General features: G+C 36.3%; 1 protein-coding gene across 1 annotated transcript; it reads left to right on the top strand.

The window, feature by feature from the left end:
* Positions 1-6,016: 6,016 nt before the first annotated feature.
* LOC128217018 (heat shock 70 kDa protein 12A-like) lies at positions 6,017-17,913 on the top strand. Its single transcript, XM_052923824.1, has 9 exons — positions 6,017-6,060; positions 6,532-6,667; positions 7,037-7,185; positions 13,207-13,286; positions 13,753-13,894; positions 14,284-14,434; positions 14,826-14,960; positions 15,358-15,566; positions 15,793-17,913. The coding sequence occupies exons 1-9, from the start codon at positions 6,058-6,060 to the stop codon at positions 16,504-16,506; spliced, it is 1,719 nt and encodes a 572-aa protein (XP_052779784.1). The 5' UTR covers positions 6,017-6,057; the 3' UTR covers positions 16,507-17,913.
* Positions 17,914-20,607: the final 2,694 nt, after the last annotated feature.

Here is a 20,607-nt window from a genome sequence, read left to right as displayed (position 1 = left end):
CAATAATTCTGTTTTTGGTGTTTTTGGTGTTGCTGTTGGTGTTGTTGTTGGTGTTGTTCTTGGTGTTGTTCTTGGTGTTGTTGTTGGTAGTGATGATGATGATGATGATGATGATGATGATGATGATGATGATGATGATGATCCAACTGAATAAAGGCTGGAAAATACACATCATTTATCTGACCACGCTCTGAAATGAAAATAAACATTGCGTAAAACCGTGTACATAAAGTCTAGCGGCCTATCGGCGTATAGTTAGCGACCTGGCGGCCTAGCTGCTTCATATGCCTAGCGGCCTAAATTTGTTGCATTTCTCAAAACCCTAAACAAAACAATGATAAATTAAATGTTATATTCATAAATTCACATTCTTTAGGGAATATCAGTAATTCTCCCTATTGGGAGGCTGCTGGATTGAGTTTTGGGGAATTTTAGGCCACTAGGCCGCTAACTACATGTCACTACGCAACTGGAATGCTTGATTTACTTTTTAAAAAAAAATGCTCCAGCGTGACGAATTTTGCATAGAAAAAACATTATTTTAGCATTGTTTTAGAGGAAACTCATATAAACATTCTTCGATGTGGAAAACAATTTAAGACCGCTATGATTATGTACGAATGAAATTCATTGATTTATCATATTTTCCAATTAAACACATGACCAATAACTTTAAAATCGAGAACAAATTTAGACCGCTAGTCCGCCAAGTTCACGCCGCTAGGCCGATAGGCTGCTAACTTCGCGTACATTTATCGGCATGTTCCTGCAGCCATCGATGAAACGCAACCATCAAGATTTCTAGGCGTTCAATATCATTACGAAACAACAAAAAAATGAATGGCGCATCCTTTTGAAAATTTGATTTTTATAGATGGCAACGTTTTTGAAGCATACGTACTTCAATGGATTATCCCGGTCTCTTAAATATGTTCTTCTGGGAACGAGGGTGTCCCTTATTTGTTACAAAATCTGATATATTTCACATTTTCTACTTATCATGTACATTTATCCCTCACACTCATTCAATTCGTATTCACAACCAATCCTCGAGGGCTGTTCAAGTGGCCTAGCCGAGCACTCACAAATGTCCCACTTACGCAAAACACTTGAGTCTCACTCACACCTGTGAATACGGATATACCTTTCACTTGAAAATATCTCGACCGTTATGTGATTATAGAGGATTAACTCATTGAGTGTGAGTGAGAGTGGTTGTTCTGAATTTGGCCCTAAGTGTGTTCTAAAAGGTCATTTTATCGGCAAACATTAGATAATTTAACTTTGGTACCTTGGTTTGAAGGGCTTTGAGATCTCGATCGCGTTTGATCGCTGGTTTTATTAGCGCTGGTTGGTTCCATCTTCAACTACCCTGGAAAAATTATTAGAAACTGTATGTTTTGTTTCAATAATGGTTCAAGTGTTTAGTAATTGTATTAACTTAACCTCGATTAAGCTATCGTTAGTCTCATTTCCAAGTTTGACACTAAAGACTTTTGTATACACTTGTAAATAATAATCAATGATAAGCTTTTAAGTCGCTGTACTACCATACACTTTGTACGACTATACCCCAGCAGAGCTATTGAAAAAGTGTCTTCTAACGGTTAATAGCGGACCGTGCACGAGAATTTCGAGTAATTCCACTAGCCGATATATTGTATTTAGAAAGACCATGATAATAATCTTATGTTTACCTCTCGGAAAAAATATTTCTGTTATAAATCTGTGTTTATTAATGCATTTATTTGCTCTTTAATATATGCAATATGCAATACTCTTATTGTGTGTTCGTCCTAACGAAACGGCTTCTTACGTCTGTAAATTTGGGCCGAATTCAGAACAACCACTCACACTCAATGAGTTTATTCTCTGTAGTCACATAAAGGTTCAGATATTTTCAAGTGAAAGGTATATCCTTATTTACAGGTGTGAGTGAGACTCAAGTGTTTTGCGTTAATGGGACATTTGTGAGTGCTCGGCTAGGCCACTTGAACCGCCCTCGAGGATTGGTTGTGAATACGAATTAAAAAAGTGTGAGTGATAAATGAACATGAAAAGAAGAAAAATTGGACGAGGACTAATTATATCCATGTGCTTGTTTATTACGTGTTTTCAACTTTTATTTTTAAACGCTAATTCTGCTTTTTTCGCACTGCAAAAGCAAGTTTATATGCAAACACGTATTTAAATCACTTGATACAATTGAAAACGGCTACATATTTAAAAAGACTACAAAAACCTGCATTTTAACGCATTTTGCAACAGTTATTTACAATGCAAAATGTTAAGTTTTTATTAACCAGTTGCTTTAGAATGTTCATTTCAGTTTCAAAATAATAATTATTGCCGTTTGTTTGTGGCCATATCTAACAATAATGTGCTCAAATCTCAATTAAACATATGTTTACATTGTATAGTGTAAACACCACCATAGTCAAACAGATAATCAGATATGACCATGAAAACATGTATGTATTTGTACTGTGTTTATTACATGATGAAGTTGAGTGTTAGCGTGGAGTGTGAATACGAACAGATAACTTAATTGTCACTCCCCTTATTTCACTCAAGTGGTCACTTGAGTGTCCCTTTCGGGAATGTGGTTAAAGTGTGAGTGAGAGTTGATGTTCTCGATTCGGCCCAATCTCTTACTGTATCTATTTCTTACATTCGGTTATAGCTAACTATTACAATATGAAATACACGTTAATTCGTTTGATAAGAGTTACGATTTAAGCATCATATTGTGTAAGCTAAGACCAGTACGTTTAACTGGAATTGTCATGTTGGGCATACGCATAAGCACGTTTCATTTAATAAACGGTAACTCTATGATATTTGATCAGTTATTACATGATTTTTTATGGAATTTCATGCACATAATTTTCACGTTTACCACAGCAATTTTGTAAATCAGTTCGTGCTTTTATTAAACGTCAATTCTTTGAGAACCTTGTTTTGAACAAGTTGAAGTATAAATAATTAAATGTGTCAAATGCATTGCGTTCTACGCAAATGTTTAAATTGATGATAATTTCAATAAAAATACTATTTCACGGCGCGAACAGCGTCGCATCGATCTACAAAATCCTGTCGAGTCGAAAATATGGCCAAGGATTGCATCGTTAATATACAAGAGAATCTAACATATTTTACAAGTGTAGAAGCAGAAAATAGAGTAGTCTTTTATAGGCTAAGAAATATTTTCATATCTTTTCTGTAAAAAAAGTTATTTAGAAATAAACGTCACTTACCCGTTTGTTTACACGGCGTTTGTCCCGTTATGAACCATGTGAGAACCCCGTTGAAGTCACGTGATTCCTCACCCTGGCATATATGCCAGAAGATGCGACGTTTGTGATAACAATTACACATTTGTTTTTGCTTATTATGTTATCTGTCTGGAATTTTCTGACAATATACATTATTTCTTTCATGCTTTACGATGAAATATGGGGTTTTAACAGTGAAATAACAACAGTGAAAATATCAATTTGATATTTTCACTGCAAAATAAGGAGTGAAAATATCAATTTTCAGAACTACTTTTAAAATCCTTTGTTATTACATGTACTTGCCTTGGTCAAAACAGAACACTGGACTTCAGTAAATTATGTCAAAAAATGTTAAAAAAAAAATAAAGAAATATTTTATAAATTTAAATAAATATATAATTGGAAACTAACAACTTACCGTTTATTACCGGTTATCCCGTTTATCAAACATTTTACTGATCTTTGAAGCTGAATGTTCGAACATTTGCTTTCATTCCAAACAAATTACAGACAAAAGCAACTGTTCGAACATAAATAAAATTTTATAGCATTGTTCAAATGTATTTTGAACTGTTAACCGTTGTAGTACGTAAATTGAGCTTCCTGGAGAATTCACACAACAATTTACAGATAGATCCGATATTTTTTACCCCACCCACATCTCAAAATGTGTCAACAAACTAGTGTGGCATTTACTCTTCTGGAAAACAAACATTTTAAAGCGAAACAGACTGGTCTGTAAGATGACTGAATATTAACTTACTATAAAAACACGCGTATATGCAGTCTTAAACTAAGAAGAATGGTTAAAATCCTATGAGTATCCACATTTGTTTTGCTAACACATTTGACCTTCCAAATTTTCATTCCATAAATAGCGGCGTAGTAATTTGGTTAAAATAAAGTGTTTTCATTATTTTTTGGAACATTTGTGCACTAATAATACTTCATTTTTTACTGTTCATAAAGCTTTGCAATAAAAAACGAGCGAATATTAAGCTATAAGAATGAATAGCAGAGAACTATTTCTCAGCAAACTGAAAGTAGAAAAGTTGACAGCTATAATTATGCATGAGGGGCGCCCCACGGGTAGCGGCATAAAGCCCACCCTTTTCAAAAAAGGGGGTAATTCAGAAATAAATAAAAAACAAATAAAACTCCGAAAATAAGCATAAAAGAAACAGAAAATTTGTTTATTTCAGTGTAAGATCGTATTTAATTTCACTCGTGATCATAAAAAAACTACATTTTCACTCGTGGCTTCGCCACTCGTGAAAATATGTTTTTCTATGACACTCGTGAAATAAAACACGATCTTACACTGAAATAAACAAATATCCTCTATATATTTCATGCTTTACGATGAAATATGGGGTTTTAACAGTGAAATAACAACAGTGAAAATATCAATTTGATATTTTCACTGCAAAATAAGGAGTGAAAATATCAATTTTCAGAACTACTTTTAAAATCCTTTGTTGTTACATGTACTTGCCTTGGTCAAAACAGAACACTGGACTTCAGTAAATTATGTCAAAAAATGTTTAAAAAAATAAAGAAATATCTTATAAATTTAAATAAATATATAATTGGAAATTAACAACTTACCGTTTATTACCGGTTATCCCGTTTATCAAACATTTTACTGATCTTTGAAGCTGAATGTTCGACATTTGCTTTCATTCCAAACAAATTACAGACAAAAACAACTGTTCGAACATAAATAAAATTTTATAGCATCGTTCAAATGTATTTTGAACTGATAACCGTTGTAGTACGTAAAATGAGCTTCCTGGAGAATTCACACAACAATTTACAGATAGATCCGATATTTTTTACCCCACCCACATCTCAAAATGTGTCAACAAACTAGCGTGGCATTTACTCTTCCGGAAAACAAACATTTTAAAGCGAAACAGACTGGTCTCTGACAGTAAGATGACTGAATATTAACTTACTTTAAAAACACGCGTATATCCAGTCTTAAATTAAGAAGAATGGTTAAAATCCAATGAGTATCCACATTTGTTTTGCTAACACATTTGACCTTCCAAATTTTCATTCTATAAATAGCGGCGTAGTAATTTGGTTAAAATAAAAAGTGTTTTCATTATTTTTTGGAACATTAGTGCACTAATAATACTTCATGTTTACTATTCATAAAGCTTTGCAATAAAAATCGAGCGAATATTAAGCAATAAGAATGAATAGCAGAGAACTATTTCTCAGCAAACCGAAAGTAGAAAAGTTGACAGCTATAATTATGCATGAGGGGCGCCCCACGGGTAGCGGCGTAAAGCCCACCCTTTTCAAAAAAGGGGGTAATTCAGAAATAAATAAAAAAACAAATAAAATTCCGAAAATAAGCATAAAAGAAACAGAAAATTTGTTTATTTCAGTGTAAGATCGTATTTAATTTCACTCGTGATCATAAAAAACTACATTTTCACTCGTGGCTTCGCCACTCGTGAAAATATGTTTTTCTATGACACTCGTGAAATAAAATACGATCTTACACTGAAATAAACAAATATCCTCTATATATTTCTTTAAAGCATCTGATGAAATCGTGTTATTTCATTGGTCCCCTGTTTTTGGACAACCCTCGTATATTTATATAATCTATTAGGTAATTAAAGATTAAGTGACTAAAGTTAAGTTCACCTATATGTATATATTTATATTTGTATATATATACTGATTATGTTGAAGTGTTTTCCAAACCCGGATGTAAATTGTGTCCGGCTCAAGATACCTTCATTCCGAGGTGAATGCCGAAATGGTAGGTTGCTTGGTTTATTCATTGCATTAAATCATTTCATTTCGAGAATCGTCTTATTTATACTATTTGTTACACTGAAGAAGAAAAAGATAATATAATAATTATATCAATAACGAGGAAGTAAATACATTTTCAGAAATTAAGACTGTGTTTGGGCGTCTTCAAATATTCAGTGTCGAGTCGAGTCGTGCTTTTCGAGTTTTAAGTGACAGAAATAATTTTAGAACCATTTTCCTCATTTCTTAGATCTCCATTAAGAGCAATTGTATTAGTAATTTGAAGAAGTCGATAACAATTTTCTTCTTCTTGTTCCAAATTATGGGTTGGAGAGGGGTCTTTCATTTTTGTTTGAACATCTAAATTTAGCTTTTAAATGTCAGATATGCAACTGACACTTGATCAAGCCAGTAATCATTCCTTATATCAAATTGCAGAATTTCAGAGGATTTTATGTTGTTTTGTTTTCTGTAGTCGAAGCACCTTTTAGTAGCTGCGATCGATTTTGGAACAACCTATTCAAGCTGGGCGTGCTCGTTCAAGAATGAGTATGACAGCGACCCGACTAAAGTCTCCGCCAAGCAATGGCAAGGATACGATTCTCAAAAAGGTACCACTTAATTTTAAATGTGGTATTAGTGTTTGACATAAACCTTGAGTTCATTTATCTACACGGTTTCGATTTCGATTTAGGTCAACGTATTAAAGAAAATATAGTATAGATAACCTATGCAATGGTATATCGTTGGATATGATGAATGATTTCAGTTTAGCATCTTACCCTGAAAACATAGAGTGAAATATGCACTGAAACTTCAAACTATTGATCATAAAGTTCTAATCATGTATGAAACTGTTTTAGCAGTAGTATTAAACGTTTAATTGTTTTGGTGTTTCTTGTTGGTTGAAGGGTTTATGAAAGCGCACATTTTTTATTCTTTTTTTAATGTATTTTGTCGCCATGGAAAATATTTTTCAGGCCCTACTTGTGTTCTGGTCAGGTCGGATGGGAAAACATTACATTCGTTCGGTTTTGATGCTGAAGCGAAATATGCAGAACTTATTGAAAAAGATGAACATAACGACTGGTACTTTTTCAAGAGGTTCAAAATGAGGTTATGGAAAAAGGTACATCTTTCCTTAATACGAAGTGTATAGTTAAACATCCTTGCAATATTTACAAGAACTAATACTTCGGAATATCTTTTTCTCCCACCTCAGATAAGTAGATCCAATAATTTAATCATGCTAGAAATTCTTATCTTGCCCACGGGCGAAGATAAAATGCCCGTATGAAACTCCTTTTTAATGGTCGCCATATTGTAATTACCTCCCTTGTTGAAGACTGTCGTCTGTAGCATCATGGAAACCTTGTCTTATAGCAATATTTCGAACGCTAATTAATTATATCTCGCTTCAAATGTCACAATAAAACAGTTTTCACACACCTTTCAAGAAACAATGCTTCACTCTTCTTAAAACTATTTAAAGACCGATTTGACTATTAACATAATCTGAATCACTGCGCGCATATCCATGACAACCACGAATTATCGCATATCCAACGATTTACTTTACCGGAACAATACAAATTCAACTATAGTTATAGAAACTTAACCCGAAAACCTACTGTTTGTTAAATGGAAGAAAATAACCCGACAAACAAACAAAAAATACAGGGAGTAAACATAAGATCCAAAACCAACTTTATTTCATTTTATATTTTTTTATTATTCAACATTTGTATTAAGTTTATAATTTAGAATCTTTTAGACGAAATACATGTGACTTTATTTTGCGTTTTATCAGTACCAGTCTTTGCACAATTGTCGAGTGCAGTTTAAGATACACTATCAGCCACGCGGTTTTTCAGATAGTGCACATCGTTTTGATATTTCATTACCGCGGACGTTATCTTTTAAATCAATTTTTCTCTATACCCTGCGATATAAGCATAACGCCCACCGTGTACATTTTTATAATTTTCCGCGCGTTTCACCGCGTTGAGTCAGTGCTATACGCGCGTTGCGAAGTATTAATTAACGGTAATTCAGGCAGCTGTCAATTTTCTGAAGGCTATTTCTTTGTTCCCGTCCTATACATATAATACTAGTCAGTTTTATTTTACTCATACAAACTCGACCCGTAATCTACAAATTACTTGGTTCGTACTCAAAACGTAGTTTGATCCCTGAAAATTATGCTTTGCAACTGTGAAGTTTGCATTATAGCAACACCCTTTCTTTGAAAAAACCCTGAGACTTTGGGCGCACTTAATCCTTCATTTCGTAGTCTAATTAATTCCAGTTCGTCTATATGTGACACTTTAACCATTCTGGTAATATTCGTAGAGTCGAACAGCCTTCAAGTCAAAGTCAAACAGCGATTATTCTCGCATACCAATATGCATGGCAAAGAACAATACACAATATACATACATGTCATAGCGGCAGATGCATGTTTAAATTTAGATTGTCATACCAAAAGAAGAAAAAAAGATAAGTAAATGAATTTAACACATAACAAATCACACTTATGCAAACACTGCGCAATGTTAACTTTTTAAATCAAAACTAAATTTAGATTTGATTTAGTAATTTTGACACTTACAAAAACGTTCAATAATCTGTTCTTCCAACAGAGACGCGTGAAAATACGAACGGAGCCAATGGAACAAACTCTTCCTAAAGGCGTGAAAGCCCTTTTCATGTGTGATTATTATTAAGTAGTATTAATTAACCTTTTAAAATACTTTTACAAACACTCCATATTCCGGAGTCCATAGTCACGGACCTGTACATGTGTAGTTGTGCAAATATTTTCCAGTTCCGTCATGTGAAGTGCAGTGCAATGTTTTCCTTTGGGGATTATATTTTTGTTTTCTGGATAGATAAAGATCAAAGTGATAAGTTGTGAATAGTGAAGTGAAAAATGGATACTTAGGATTTTGATCTGTATGTGTTTGAGACTTTAATGACTTCGCTTTACCTGTGAATTCATCTACATTTATCTATATTGCGGTACATTGTGGGTGGAGTACGAACATCTTTTTTAAATTCCCACCTTTATTAGCGTCACACTTGGTGGCCTTAACAAGTGTTCACTCGGAGTTCACTAGACTCAATCAAGTGATTCAATATAACGGACGATTTAAAGTATAATTAGCCTTCATGTCATCAAAGGCAAAGAACACGTATAAACGAAAAGAAAACTTCTCCAGTAATTCTAGCGACGAAGGGTAATCTTTAAAGCAAGGGCGGCGAGGAAGTCTAGAAAACAGCAAAACAGACTTTAATCTGAGTGTAATCGATATCATTAACGAGGCTAATGGTGTTCTATACAACAAGGATCAGTACAGAGGCGACTGTATTATCGTACAGGGCGGAAGAAACATGGCGACCGGAAGTAGAAGCGACGTTGAAAATGATCTTGGCAAGAACGTTGATAAAGTGATGTCTGTCATGACAGAAATGAAAACCACACAGGAAAGTATGGAACGTACCCTTGAAAGTAAAATATACAGTTTAAGGGATGAAATGATGAAGAGTATTATCACGAAGTTAAAATCACTAAGAAACAAGATTTCGCTTAATATTGGCAAAGAGACTAGCCGCATTGATGAGTTAATGTTCTCAACGAGCTGTTGAGAATAGCCGTGATTTCATTGAACTTTTATGTGTCTGTGTGTTAAATGGTCGTTTTCAATGTGAACAAGATAACTTTACGTCCATTTCGAGGATTGTTGGATTATTTATATATTGACCAAGGTTAGGTAGAACGAAAACCAGTCTAAGGCGAACTTGTATGGACGAGGATTATATATGTGTCCCACATGATGTACTCCATAGCTGTAAAAACTTTAAAGTCATAAACTTTAATGTTATAATTGACCAAAAGGGATATAATCGGTTACTGGGTGAGCGTTCAAGCGTCCCCGATCACTTTGCGTTAATTGTGAATATTGAACCGGACAATAGTGCTCTTCCATCTAGAGCGAGTACTATTAAATAGACAGCCCGCGAGGTTAAATTTAAACTTCGACGAATCCCACTAGACTTTATGAAATAAGAAAATGTGAAAACGGCGTTGCTATCTCTCCTTAACCAAATTGAAAATGCATGAGAAACTCAATAAAATATCGACAAATTTACCACTTTACGAAGTTAAAGCACACTAAACCCTTCAGGAATGACGAGTTACAAAGCCTTTGGAATAAACTTAGAGATAATAAAACAAATACCTTAACAGAAGGGACATGGCCCTAGATATAGAGACCTTTTAGGCCAATAATCCACAGAGATTCTGGAATAAAATCAAAGCGCTTAGGCAACGAAAAGACGCGCACATACCTACAGAAGTATACGGAACAGATGGTACCGTTACCAACGATAAAAAAGTGTTTGAGTTATGGAGTAAGGACTTTAATTTTTTGTATTATTGCCCTGATGAAATTCACAATGATCCTATTTATGTCGAAAATATCTCCTTAAATAGTAATAAATGTTAAGAGGATATTGCTTTTATAATACAGAAAAGTAAAACTGGTTCAGCATGCGAAATAGACAATATACCGTACGATGCATTGAAAACCCCGCCAGTGATCGCCGTGCTAAAGCAATCAGTTCAATTAATTTTTGACACAAGCATTATCCCGACAATATGGAAATAAGCTATCATTTTCCCAATACCCAAGAACCCCCAATCTAACAAGCCAAAACCAATGAATTATAGAGGGATTAGTTTATTAGCATGCATCAGTAGGCTGTACACTGAACAAACGACTATTAACATATCTGGAAAAGGAAAATATTATTGCGGACGAGCAAAATGGATTCCGGGTCAATTGCCCTTGTGAAGATTTGACGCTTAATAGTGTTATACAAAACAACAAAAATGTATTTTCAGCGTACGTCGACTTGCGACATTGTTTTGATTACATTGATATGGACATGCTCTTGTACAAACTAATACTTAGCAATAAAGTAGCAAGTTTTATGATTTAATAAAGATGATTTACGCCATTTCTCTATCTTTTGTCCTGTTAAACTATTCTCAAACGGTTTTATTGTGCCACTGGTGTGAAACAAGGTTGCACGTTGTCTCCGACGCTTTTTTGCAATCTTTGCCAACGATCTAGCTAAGGAAATCAACGACTTAAGATGTGGCATAGACAGTCAATTTTCAATCCTCATGTACGCTGACGATATAGTGTTAATGGCTGACAGTGAAGAAAAGTAACAAAACATGCTTGACGTCCACAAAAGTTGTTGTAAACATTGGCGTGTTGTTGTTTATACGTCTAAGTAGAAATACGTGCACTTCCGGAAAGGCCTCACACAACGAACACAAAACTCATTTCGAATTGGCGAAAGTGAACTTGAACTTCTAAACAAATACAAATACATTTGAGGTATTTTCCATGACAAAGGCGATTTTATTTTCACATGCGAAGGCTTATCCAAAGGGGCCGGAAGAGCTCAATGAAGTGTTATCAACTAAGTGCATAACATGAAAGACCTTGGTTTCAAACCATATGAGAAGTTGTATTATACTTGTGTTGTACCTGTCATGGATTATTGTAGCTCTGTATGGGGATTCAAGCAGTTCTAACACCCATACAAGGTCCAAAATTGTGCAATAAGATTCACCCTTGGTGTATATAGATTCGCCACCCGTTCTCGCGCTTACTGGCGACACTGAATGGATCCCAACCCATTACCGCGGATGGACAAACATGTTACGCCTCCTCTGGAACAGGCTCGTGCTAATAAACTGAAGCAGACAGTGCTTCAAGGTGTTTGAAAAGGACTATATAACAGTTGTATTTGTAATTTGTTAAGCGAAGAGAAGGAGATCATAGCACACAAAGGGCAAATAGACAGTTTTAATAACAAATCACCCGTTGATCTCTCGAATGTACAACATCTTTTGCGGAACAAACATTTAGTCAACAAAGGTTAGATATATGCCGAAATTAAGAACGTATACAGTATTCAAGCGATACTTTAAATACGAAAGCTATTTGTACTTTCGCCTGACCAAAATTTAAGTTCCTTACTAGCCCAAATACCCACTGGGATGTTACCTTTAAGAATAGAAACTGGGCGGTATCTAGGCGAACCTGTGGATACAAGACTTTGTGCGATGCCCAAGATGTTTTGAATGAGTGTCATTTTGTATTAAAATGTGCATTGTATACTTATACAAGCATTTCGTGCTTTTGTCCTGTGCTTCTTTCTGAAGATCATTCCACTTATCTTGCTGTCGTTGAAAAAATAAGCATTTCTAATGAATAACAAAATAAGGCAGTTAGCGAAGTACACTGTGAAAGTTTATTCTCTGAGAAGAAGTACATTATATGCATAGCATTTAATACTTGTATCATTATGCCTTGTGCCATTAAATTTTGTATTTAACATTTATGTGTATCAACATTGTAGAAACGACCAGCTCTTCTCATTTAACTGAAGGAAGTTAGATTAACACGTAAATTGTTCGGTATTCTGGAAATAATTACGATTATTTTTATTATTAATAGTACACACATGTTAAAACAACCTATTCTAAGAAACCTTTTCTAAAGAAAAACAGCACTGCGACCTTCATAATTATATATATTCGTATGTGAATTAATGGTTGAGAAATGTGAACAATAAGTTGACTTATAGGCCAGATGGGCTGGGTGTTATCATCATTTATAATTGTATTGTAAGGATCATTTGTCGTATCCACATGTCACTTTAATCAACAACTTACTTACTTACTTATTTATAACAGCGACTTAATTATGAAGATTGGGGGTGAGATTGTTTACGTTGCAGTCGAGTGAAGCCTTTCTGCGAGCATGGTACAATTTAGAATATTCTATTTGTACCAACGGTACCTGTTAAAATACCTGCATATCGCGGTAGGCCGCATCGCGACTAAATGCCGTGTGCATGTTTTCGGAAGTCATACGCGGTAGCAGCGGATGAATGCGGTGATTACGCGCACCACCGCGTTCGCTACCGCGGAATATATCCCCGCAATTAACCGCGATGACGCAATCCCTCCCGCGATGGAAATGCGTTTATTTTCAAAAATTGTGTGGTTGGTAGTGTTATCACAAACAAACGAGAAGTTTCCAAATTTTCTACACTTTCATTTCAGAAACTCCATCGAAATTCGTTATTGGAAGATGAAAATGGCCGGGAATTATTGGCAATAACGGTTTTTGCTTTGGCCATAAAGTAAGTTATTGTCCAGCTACAAAAGAGTTACAGTTTGTATACAGGTATATTTCAATTGCGGATTAAGAGGGCGCGGCGTCTCACTTACATTTGTAAAAGTACACATTTTATGTCAGTCTTATAATTAGCCACTTTGTTCTTGAAGGAGGTTCCCGACTTCCAAATCGAAGTTCGGCGTCTAATAAATTAAGTCCAAGAAGAGGGTGCGTACGTCCTTAATTGGGTCCCACAAGTGCGCCCACTCTAACCCGCCCAATGTATTTTCAAAGTATTAAGTTTTATATAATATATCTGTATATAATATATGTGAATTCATGTCTATTCTTGACTAACCGCTGATAGCTTGTAGATTTAATCGGAGTCGGGGGCTACATTGTATTCAAGTGTGTCCAGTGCCATAGCGTACATAATATTCAACAAATTTAAATATTGTCATTGTATAACTACACATTTATTGTGTTAATAGGTTCCTGAAGGATGATTTATTGTCTGTGTCTAAGGACCGAATAGCGGACGCATTGTTACAAAATGAAATACACTGGGTTTTGACTGTCCCCGCCATATGGGATAATGCAGCAAAACAGTTTATGCGGGAAGCTGCCATTGAGGTAAGAGGGCGTATCAAAATAGAGAGGGTGTTAACCTTATTTACGCTCACCTTCGAGTGAAAAAAACATTCAAGAGCAGCCAAATACACGGTATAATTTCAGAATCCTTCATATTCACTTCTACGAAACGTTTTGAAAATCTGATATCATACCCTCATTATTCTTAAGTTTCTGAGAAAATTTCGGGAATCAGTGATTAGTCTCGAGTGTGTGACATAAACCATGATTATTGGAAAGAAAGGTCAAAGTTGATGAAACAATTCATTGTGGAAAATTAAATTTAACAATGTCTGATAATTGTTGTGTGGTGGCACCATTTGTATTGGTTTCCCCCACTTATTATCATGATCAAGTGCGTGATATATTGCAATAATTTTATTGGTAAATAGGCGGGAATAGAATCGGCTATGCTGTCTATTGCACTTGAGCCGGAAGCTGCTTCACTTTTCTGTCGACATCTTCCTGTTGAAAGGAGTGGGGATGAACTTTCTTTGGGATCGTTGCGAGCAGGAAAACAGTATCTTGTACTTGATGCTGGAGGTTTGTTGCAACGTCTTAAACATATGACTTTACGCTGTGAGTGACCATTCACATACTTATTCTTGAAATGTTTATTGAAATGTAGATTTACCTCTTCCTCGTTTTTACATTATTGAACCTAAACTAAACAAAATGTCAACTACTGATATAATTTTAAGAAATCAAGTACATGACTCTTCACACAAACATAATCAGTTTATTTCGCTGATCATTTAACGTATACTGTTATCTACGCTAACCCTTTTACTGTAAACCGCCGTTTTTATTATTACCATTCACACTTAAAGTGTTTTGTACGCTAACCATTCTCAAACAAACTGTCTCATGACGTAAACCATCATTTACGCATACACATAATATTTATTTAATAATGAATTATAACAATACATAGGTGGAACTGTCGACATAACTGTTCACGAAGTTACGCCATCCGGTGACGTCAAAGAGCTGTACAAGGCGAGTGGTGGCGCTTGGGGTGGCACAAAAGTTGATGATTCCTTTGAAGAATTCCTAGCTTGTTTGACAGGTATTTTTAAGAAATTAAAAAGAAAAATAAGTGCGTGTTTAAATTTTTAGTTTAAATTATTTAAAGCTTTGTATGGAAGATGACTTTACCACCATTCTCCAATTATGACAAAAACGTTCTTACATAATGCCTAAAAAAGCCTACCTACCATTCCTGTTAAAAAGCAAGTGACCCTTTTTGGCCTTTTGCAAAAGCTGGTTTAACACATATTCAAGGGATGTCAGGAAGTACTTACTTGGTTGCTAAGATAAACAAATATATGAACCAATAATGTACACTTATATTTAAACAGTTAACAATTGTATTAATAAAAAGTTACGAATATTAAACAAAATAAAATATGCTTTAATTTCAATGTAAAATCTTAAAGGTATGCTTGCGAAAATTGATATTTTAGATAAAACTGTCATCACCAAATTCAAAGAAGACCACTTGGATGATTACCTAGATCTTCTTCGACGATTTGAGGTAAAAAAGAGAATCATTGACCCAGACAAGGATTCGAAAGTCGTCATGAGCATGCCGCTTGCATTTTTCACAACTGTCAAAGAACTTCTTAACAAAGATTTCAAGGAAATTGTGGACCTTTCATCCTATTCGGAGCAGGTAAAGTAAATTGCTTATTTTTCTTTTATTACTCGTAGAATGTGAAGCACGCAAACTTATTATAAAATATAAAAATAATACTTTATATTTCATAATGACAGGCCTTTCGGTTTGTGTATGTATGAAACGCATGATTCTTTCAGCAATGTACGTTTTGGAGAACATGTCCTACAGGATTGAATTCGCAATTTGAACAATACTGATTATGTTACCTCTATTCTTAAAGGTGTCCCTTTCTGGAGATAAACTGAAAATGGACCCAGCAGTTGCTCGAAATTTCTTCAAAGAATCCATCGATAGCACAGTAGAACATGTGAAAGATGTTTTGCAAAAACGAGAAAACAGAGGCGTCGAAGCAATCTTGATGGTTGGTGGGTTTTCTGAGTCGAAAATGCTCAACAAGGCAGTGAAACAGGCATTCCCTGGATTAAAGATGATCGTCCCTAATGATGCTGGTCTGGCAGTTCTTAAGGGAGCTGTGATGTTTGGTCATGAGCCAATGGGAATTACCGAGCGAATAAGCAAATATACGTATGGCATTCAATCTAATGATTTATTCGACTCTAGCAAGCACCCCGAATCAGCAAAGTTCACTGACACTGAAGGTGTTGATAGATGTAAGGACTTCTTTGATAAGCATGTTATAACGGGACAGTCTCTGAAAGTCGGAGAGGCCCAGGCCGTTGTAAAATACTTCACACAAGCTATCCACACGTCAACTTTGCTAATTATGGTATACGCAACAAAAAGTAAAACTCCAGTACTAATTACTGATCTAGGATGCAAAAAGGTTGGCGAATGCAACATTCCCATGACTGGTACCGGAGCTTACTGCGAAGTTTTAGTAAGAATGATATTTGGTGGCACGGAAATCGACGTCGAATGTACCGAGAAAGCCACAGGCAATGTAACGCATATTCCGATTGACTTTTTGTCGTAGAAATTTATGGCGATGAGCTTCTTATTCCTAAGTCAGTGTGCAAATTACAATATACATGTACTATAGTATTATGTTTGCAAGAACTGTTGCTTTCAAATAATTATGTATACTGCATCAGACAAGCAAATCATAATGATTTTATTAAAAACTATTGTATCCTTGTTTAATTGGGCTTAAAAACAATACCATACCTAAGGAAACTATTGAGTGGATTCCAAGCAAACAATGCAACTTTATTCCAAGCATTTGCACTATTTATCAAGCTGCGTGTTGAAATATTTGATTCCCAATGTTAAAGCAGACCTCTTTGTGTTTTCTGAAAGTCGATTTTATTATATACCCACTGTAGACAAACTACATTTTAAATATTTGATTGTATTAAGCTAATTAGCCTGACACAATTCTGAGTTTATATACTATGCTTATGTCGGTTCATTTCTCATTTAATACTCTCGACAATGACTGATATTTCGTGTAACCAGAGAATATACGTATGTTTATCAAAATACGCTGTTTAAAGGGACTGGACACCAGCTGGTCCAAAATTCGGCAAGTAAAGTATTTCCTCAAAACAAGCCTATAATTGTCAATGCGCGCTTGTAGGAAGCCGAGAATACATTTTTACGGGATTATAAGATTAAACGCATCATACATGTCGCTGTCTTTTAGACTAACTGGGATTTACGTGGTAGACAACCACAGTTAATTTCGAATTGAAAAAATGCGAAAGATACAAGTGTCGTAAGCGATGTCACACATCAGTAAAAAAGATTCAATGCGTTGTACCAAACGATGTCAATTTTATGTTAGTTGTAGACAATTTTCTTTTTTTTCTTGCAATTATATATCATCTGATGTCTAGTAATATTGAGGTTTCACTTTTTTGTTCCTTAGCATGTCTCTATCTGCCAGTTAAGCACTTTTTAGAAGCTACTGTGTTGTTGTTGTTTTTCATAATGCCTGTAAGTGGTAAAATCATATATCAAAATGCTTGTATTTATGTTTGCTTTTTATCACATTTAGCGATTTTGATTTGTTTGTAATCTTAATATGTCTTGGTTTGTTGACTGCTTTTGGACCCCACACTAAATTTAAAATATTAAGCATATATATATATATCGTAATAATAACCTATCGTTATCGGAATTAAGTGGGTATAATTGTTCTATTCCTCAAATCAATATGAACTCACTCCTGAATTTTGAAAAATGTTTCATTCTCTAATACAGATCCTTGTTATGCTTGGTAAATAATCTTAAATTAAAGTGACACTATTATTCAAAATCAATACATACACATGTATTCCAGTTATCCATCATTTACATTTTGATTTAGATATTTATGATTTGTATTTTTGAAACATTTTCTTCTCTGTTATGTTTTTATGTGTCTTTTTTTTCTTGTAATATGCCGTGTTTCATTGCGACATTATTTTCAGATGCATATGATGTTTTGTTAAGAAACTGTTATTAACATGTTAACAATAAACAATTCTGTCCGTCTGAATGTCTGTTTGCAGGAAGGGTCAGTGTGAAAGGGTACAGTGGTGGTATCAGGGTACAGGAGTGGTACAAGGGTTGCACAAGGGTACAGGGTGGTACAAGGATACAGGGGTGGTATCAGGGTACATGGGTGGTTAAAGGTTAGAGGGATGGTACCAGGGTACAGGGGTAGTACAAGGGTACAGGGGTGGTACAAATATACAGGGGTGGTACAATGGTGGTGTCAGGGTACATGGGTGGTACCAGGGTACAGTGGTGGTACAAGGGTACAGGGTGGCACAAGTGTACAGGGGTGGTACATGGGTGGTACCAGGGTACATGGGTACCAGGGTACAGGGGTGGTACAAGGGTTTACAGGGGTGGTACCAGGGTGCAGGGGTTGTACAAGGGTACAGAGGGGTGGCACATCGGTACAGGGTTGGTACAAGGTTGGTATCAGGGTACAGGGGTGGTACAATTGTACAGGGGCGGAACAAGTGTACAGGGTTTTTACCAGGGTACAGGGGTGGTACCAGGGTACAAGGGTGGTACAAGGATTACATGGGTGATGCCCGGGTACAGGGGTGGTACAAGAATACATGGGTGGCAAAGGGTACAGGGGTGGTGCCAGGGTACAGAGGTGGTAAAATGGTACAGATGATTGGCACAAGGATACAGGGGTGGTACAAGGGTGGTATCAGGGTACATGGGTGGTACCAGGGTACAATGGTGGTACCAGGGTACAGGGGTGGTACAAGGATATTGGGGTGGTACAAGGATACAGGGGTGGTACATGGGTGGTATCAGGGTACATGGGTGGTACCAGGGTACATGGGTGGTACCAGGGTACAGGGGTGGTACAAGGATATTGGGGTGGTACAAGGATACAGGTGTGGTACAAGGGTGGTATCAGGGTACATGGGTGGTTCCAGGGTACAGGGGTGGTACCAGGGTACAGGGGTGGTACAAGGATATTTGGTTGGTACAAGGGTACAGGTGTGGTACCAGGGTACAGGGATTGTACAAGGGTACATGGGTGGTACAAGGGTTACATGGGTGGTACCAGGGTACAGGGGTGGTACAAGGTTACAGGGCTGGTCCCATGGTACAGGGGTGGTACAAGGGTTACAGGGGTGGTACAATGGTACAGGGGTGGTACAAGGGTTACAGGGTTGGTACCAGGGTACAGGGGTGGTACAATGATATTTAGTTGGTACAAGGATACAGGTGTGGTACCAGGGAACAGGGATGGTACAAAGGTACAGGGGTGGTACAAGGAATAAGGGGTGGTACAAGGGTTGTATCAGGGTACAGGGGTGGTACAAGGACACAGGGGTGGTACAAGGATATATGGGTGGTACATGGGTGTTACCAGGGTACAGGGGTGATACAAGGATATTGGGGTTATACAAGGGTACAGGTGTGGTACCAATGTACAGGGATGGTACAAGGGTACAGGGGTGGTACAAGGAATGAGGGGTGGTACAAGGGTTGTATCAGGGTACAGGGGTAGTACCAGGGTACAGGGGTAGTACCAGGACACAGGGGTGGTACAAGGATATATGGGTGGTACAAGGGTGGTACTAGGGTACAGGGGTGGTACAAGGGTGGCACAAGGGAACAGGGGTGGTACAAGGATACAGTGGTTGTATCAGGGTATAGGGTTGGTATAAGGGTAAAGGGGTGGTACCAGTTTACAGGGGTGGTACAGGATACGGGGATGGTACCAGGGTACAGGGAAAGTACAAGGATACAGGAGTAGTACCAGGATACATGGTTGGTACAAGGATATAGAGATTGTACAAGGGTACAGGGGTGGTACAAGCGTGGTACAAGGATACAGGGATAGTACCAGGGTACCATGGTGGTACAAGGGTACAAGGGTGCAATCAGGGTACAGGGATGGCACAATGATACAGGGGTGTTATCAGGGTACAGGGATGGTACCAGGGTATAGGGTTGGTATCAGGGTACAGGGGTGGTATCAGGATAAAGGGGTTGTATCAGGGTACAGGGGTGGTACAATGGTACAGGGGTGGTACAATGATACGGGGGTGGTATCAGGGTTCAGGGGTGGTGTAAGGGTACAAGGGTGGTATTCAATTTGCAAGATGGTCATACATCATCACATTTATATGTGGCTGAAACACTTACAAAGGCATTCAAAATTGGAATGTTTCATGATATTTGGGTAGAAACAAATAACAATATGCTGAATGTAGGACTTTTTTTATCTAACACATTACATATATTGCTCAATATAATGTATTCATATTCAAACCATATTAAATATGTTATCATTTTGTTAGTATTTTTACAACATAATACATTTACATAATATTATAAAGCATCAAACAATCTACTTGCTTTGACTCTACATGATAGCATGTTGGTTATTCAGATACAAGGCCTTCAGCTTTGACAAACTTTTATAACTAAATTTTAGTTTTTCAAAAGTAAGACATTTGAGCATTTTGAAATATATTAATCTGAATTCACAAAAGGGTTTTCATAGAAACTGAGAGAATTTTTTTTTAAATTTTCAGATTCAATTATCTTTACTACAACACATAAATAAGGTGCGCTCAATAGTCAATAAATATGATGCAATCTTTTATTA

The sequence above is a fragment of the Mya arenaria genome, chromosome 14 (genome assembly GCF_026914265.1).
Source record: "Mya arenaria isolate MELC-2E11 chromosome 14, ASM2691426v1".
Classification (NCBI taxonomy): domain Eukaryota; kingdom Metazoa; phylum Mollusca; class Bivalvia; order Myida; family Myidae; genus Mya; species Mya arenaria.
Note: the sequence above shows the minus strand (reverse complement) of the source record. Positions and strands in the feature narration are given on the sequence as shown.

Excerpts from the sequence above, each read along its gene's own strand:
- LOC128217018 (XM_052923824.1), top strand. Across the intron at positions 7,186-13,206 it reads AAATGAGGTTATGGAAAAAG|AAACTCCATCGAAATTCGTT; the intron begins GTACATCTTTCC and ends CTTTCATTTCAG. Across the intron at positions 14,435-14,825 it reads TCTTGTACTTGATGCTGGAG|GTGGAACTGTCGACATAACT; the intron begins GTTTGTTGCAAC and ends AACAATACATAG.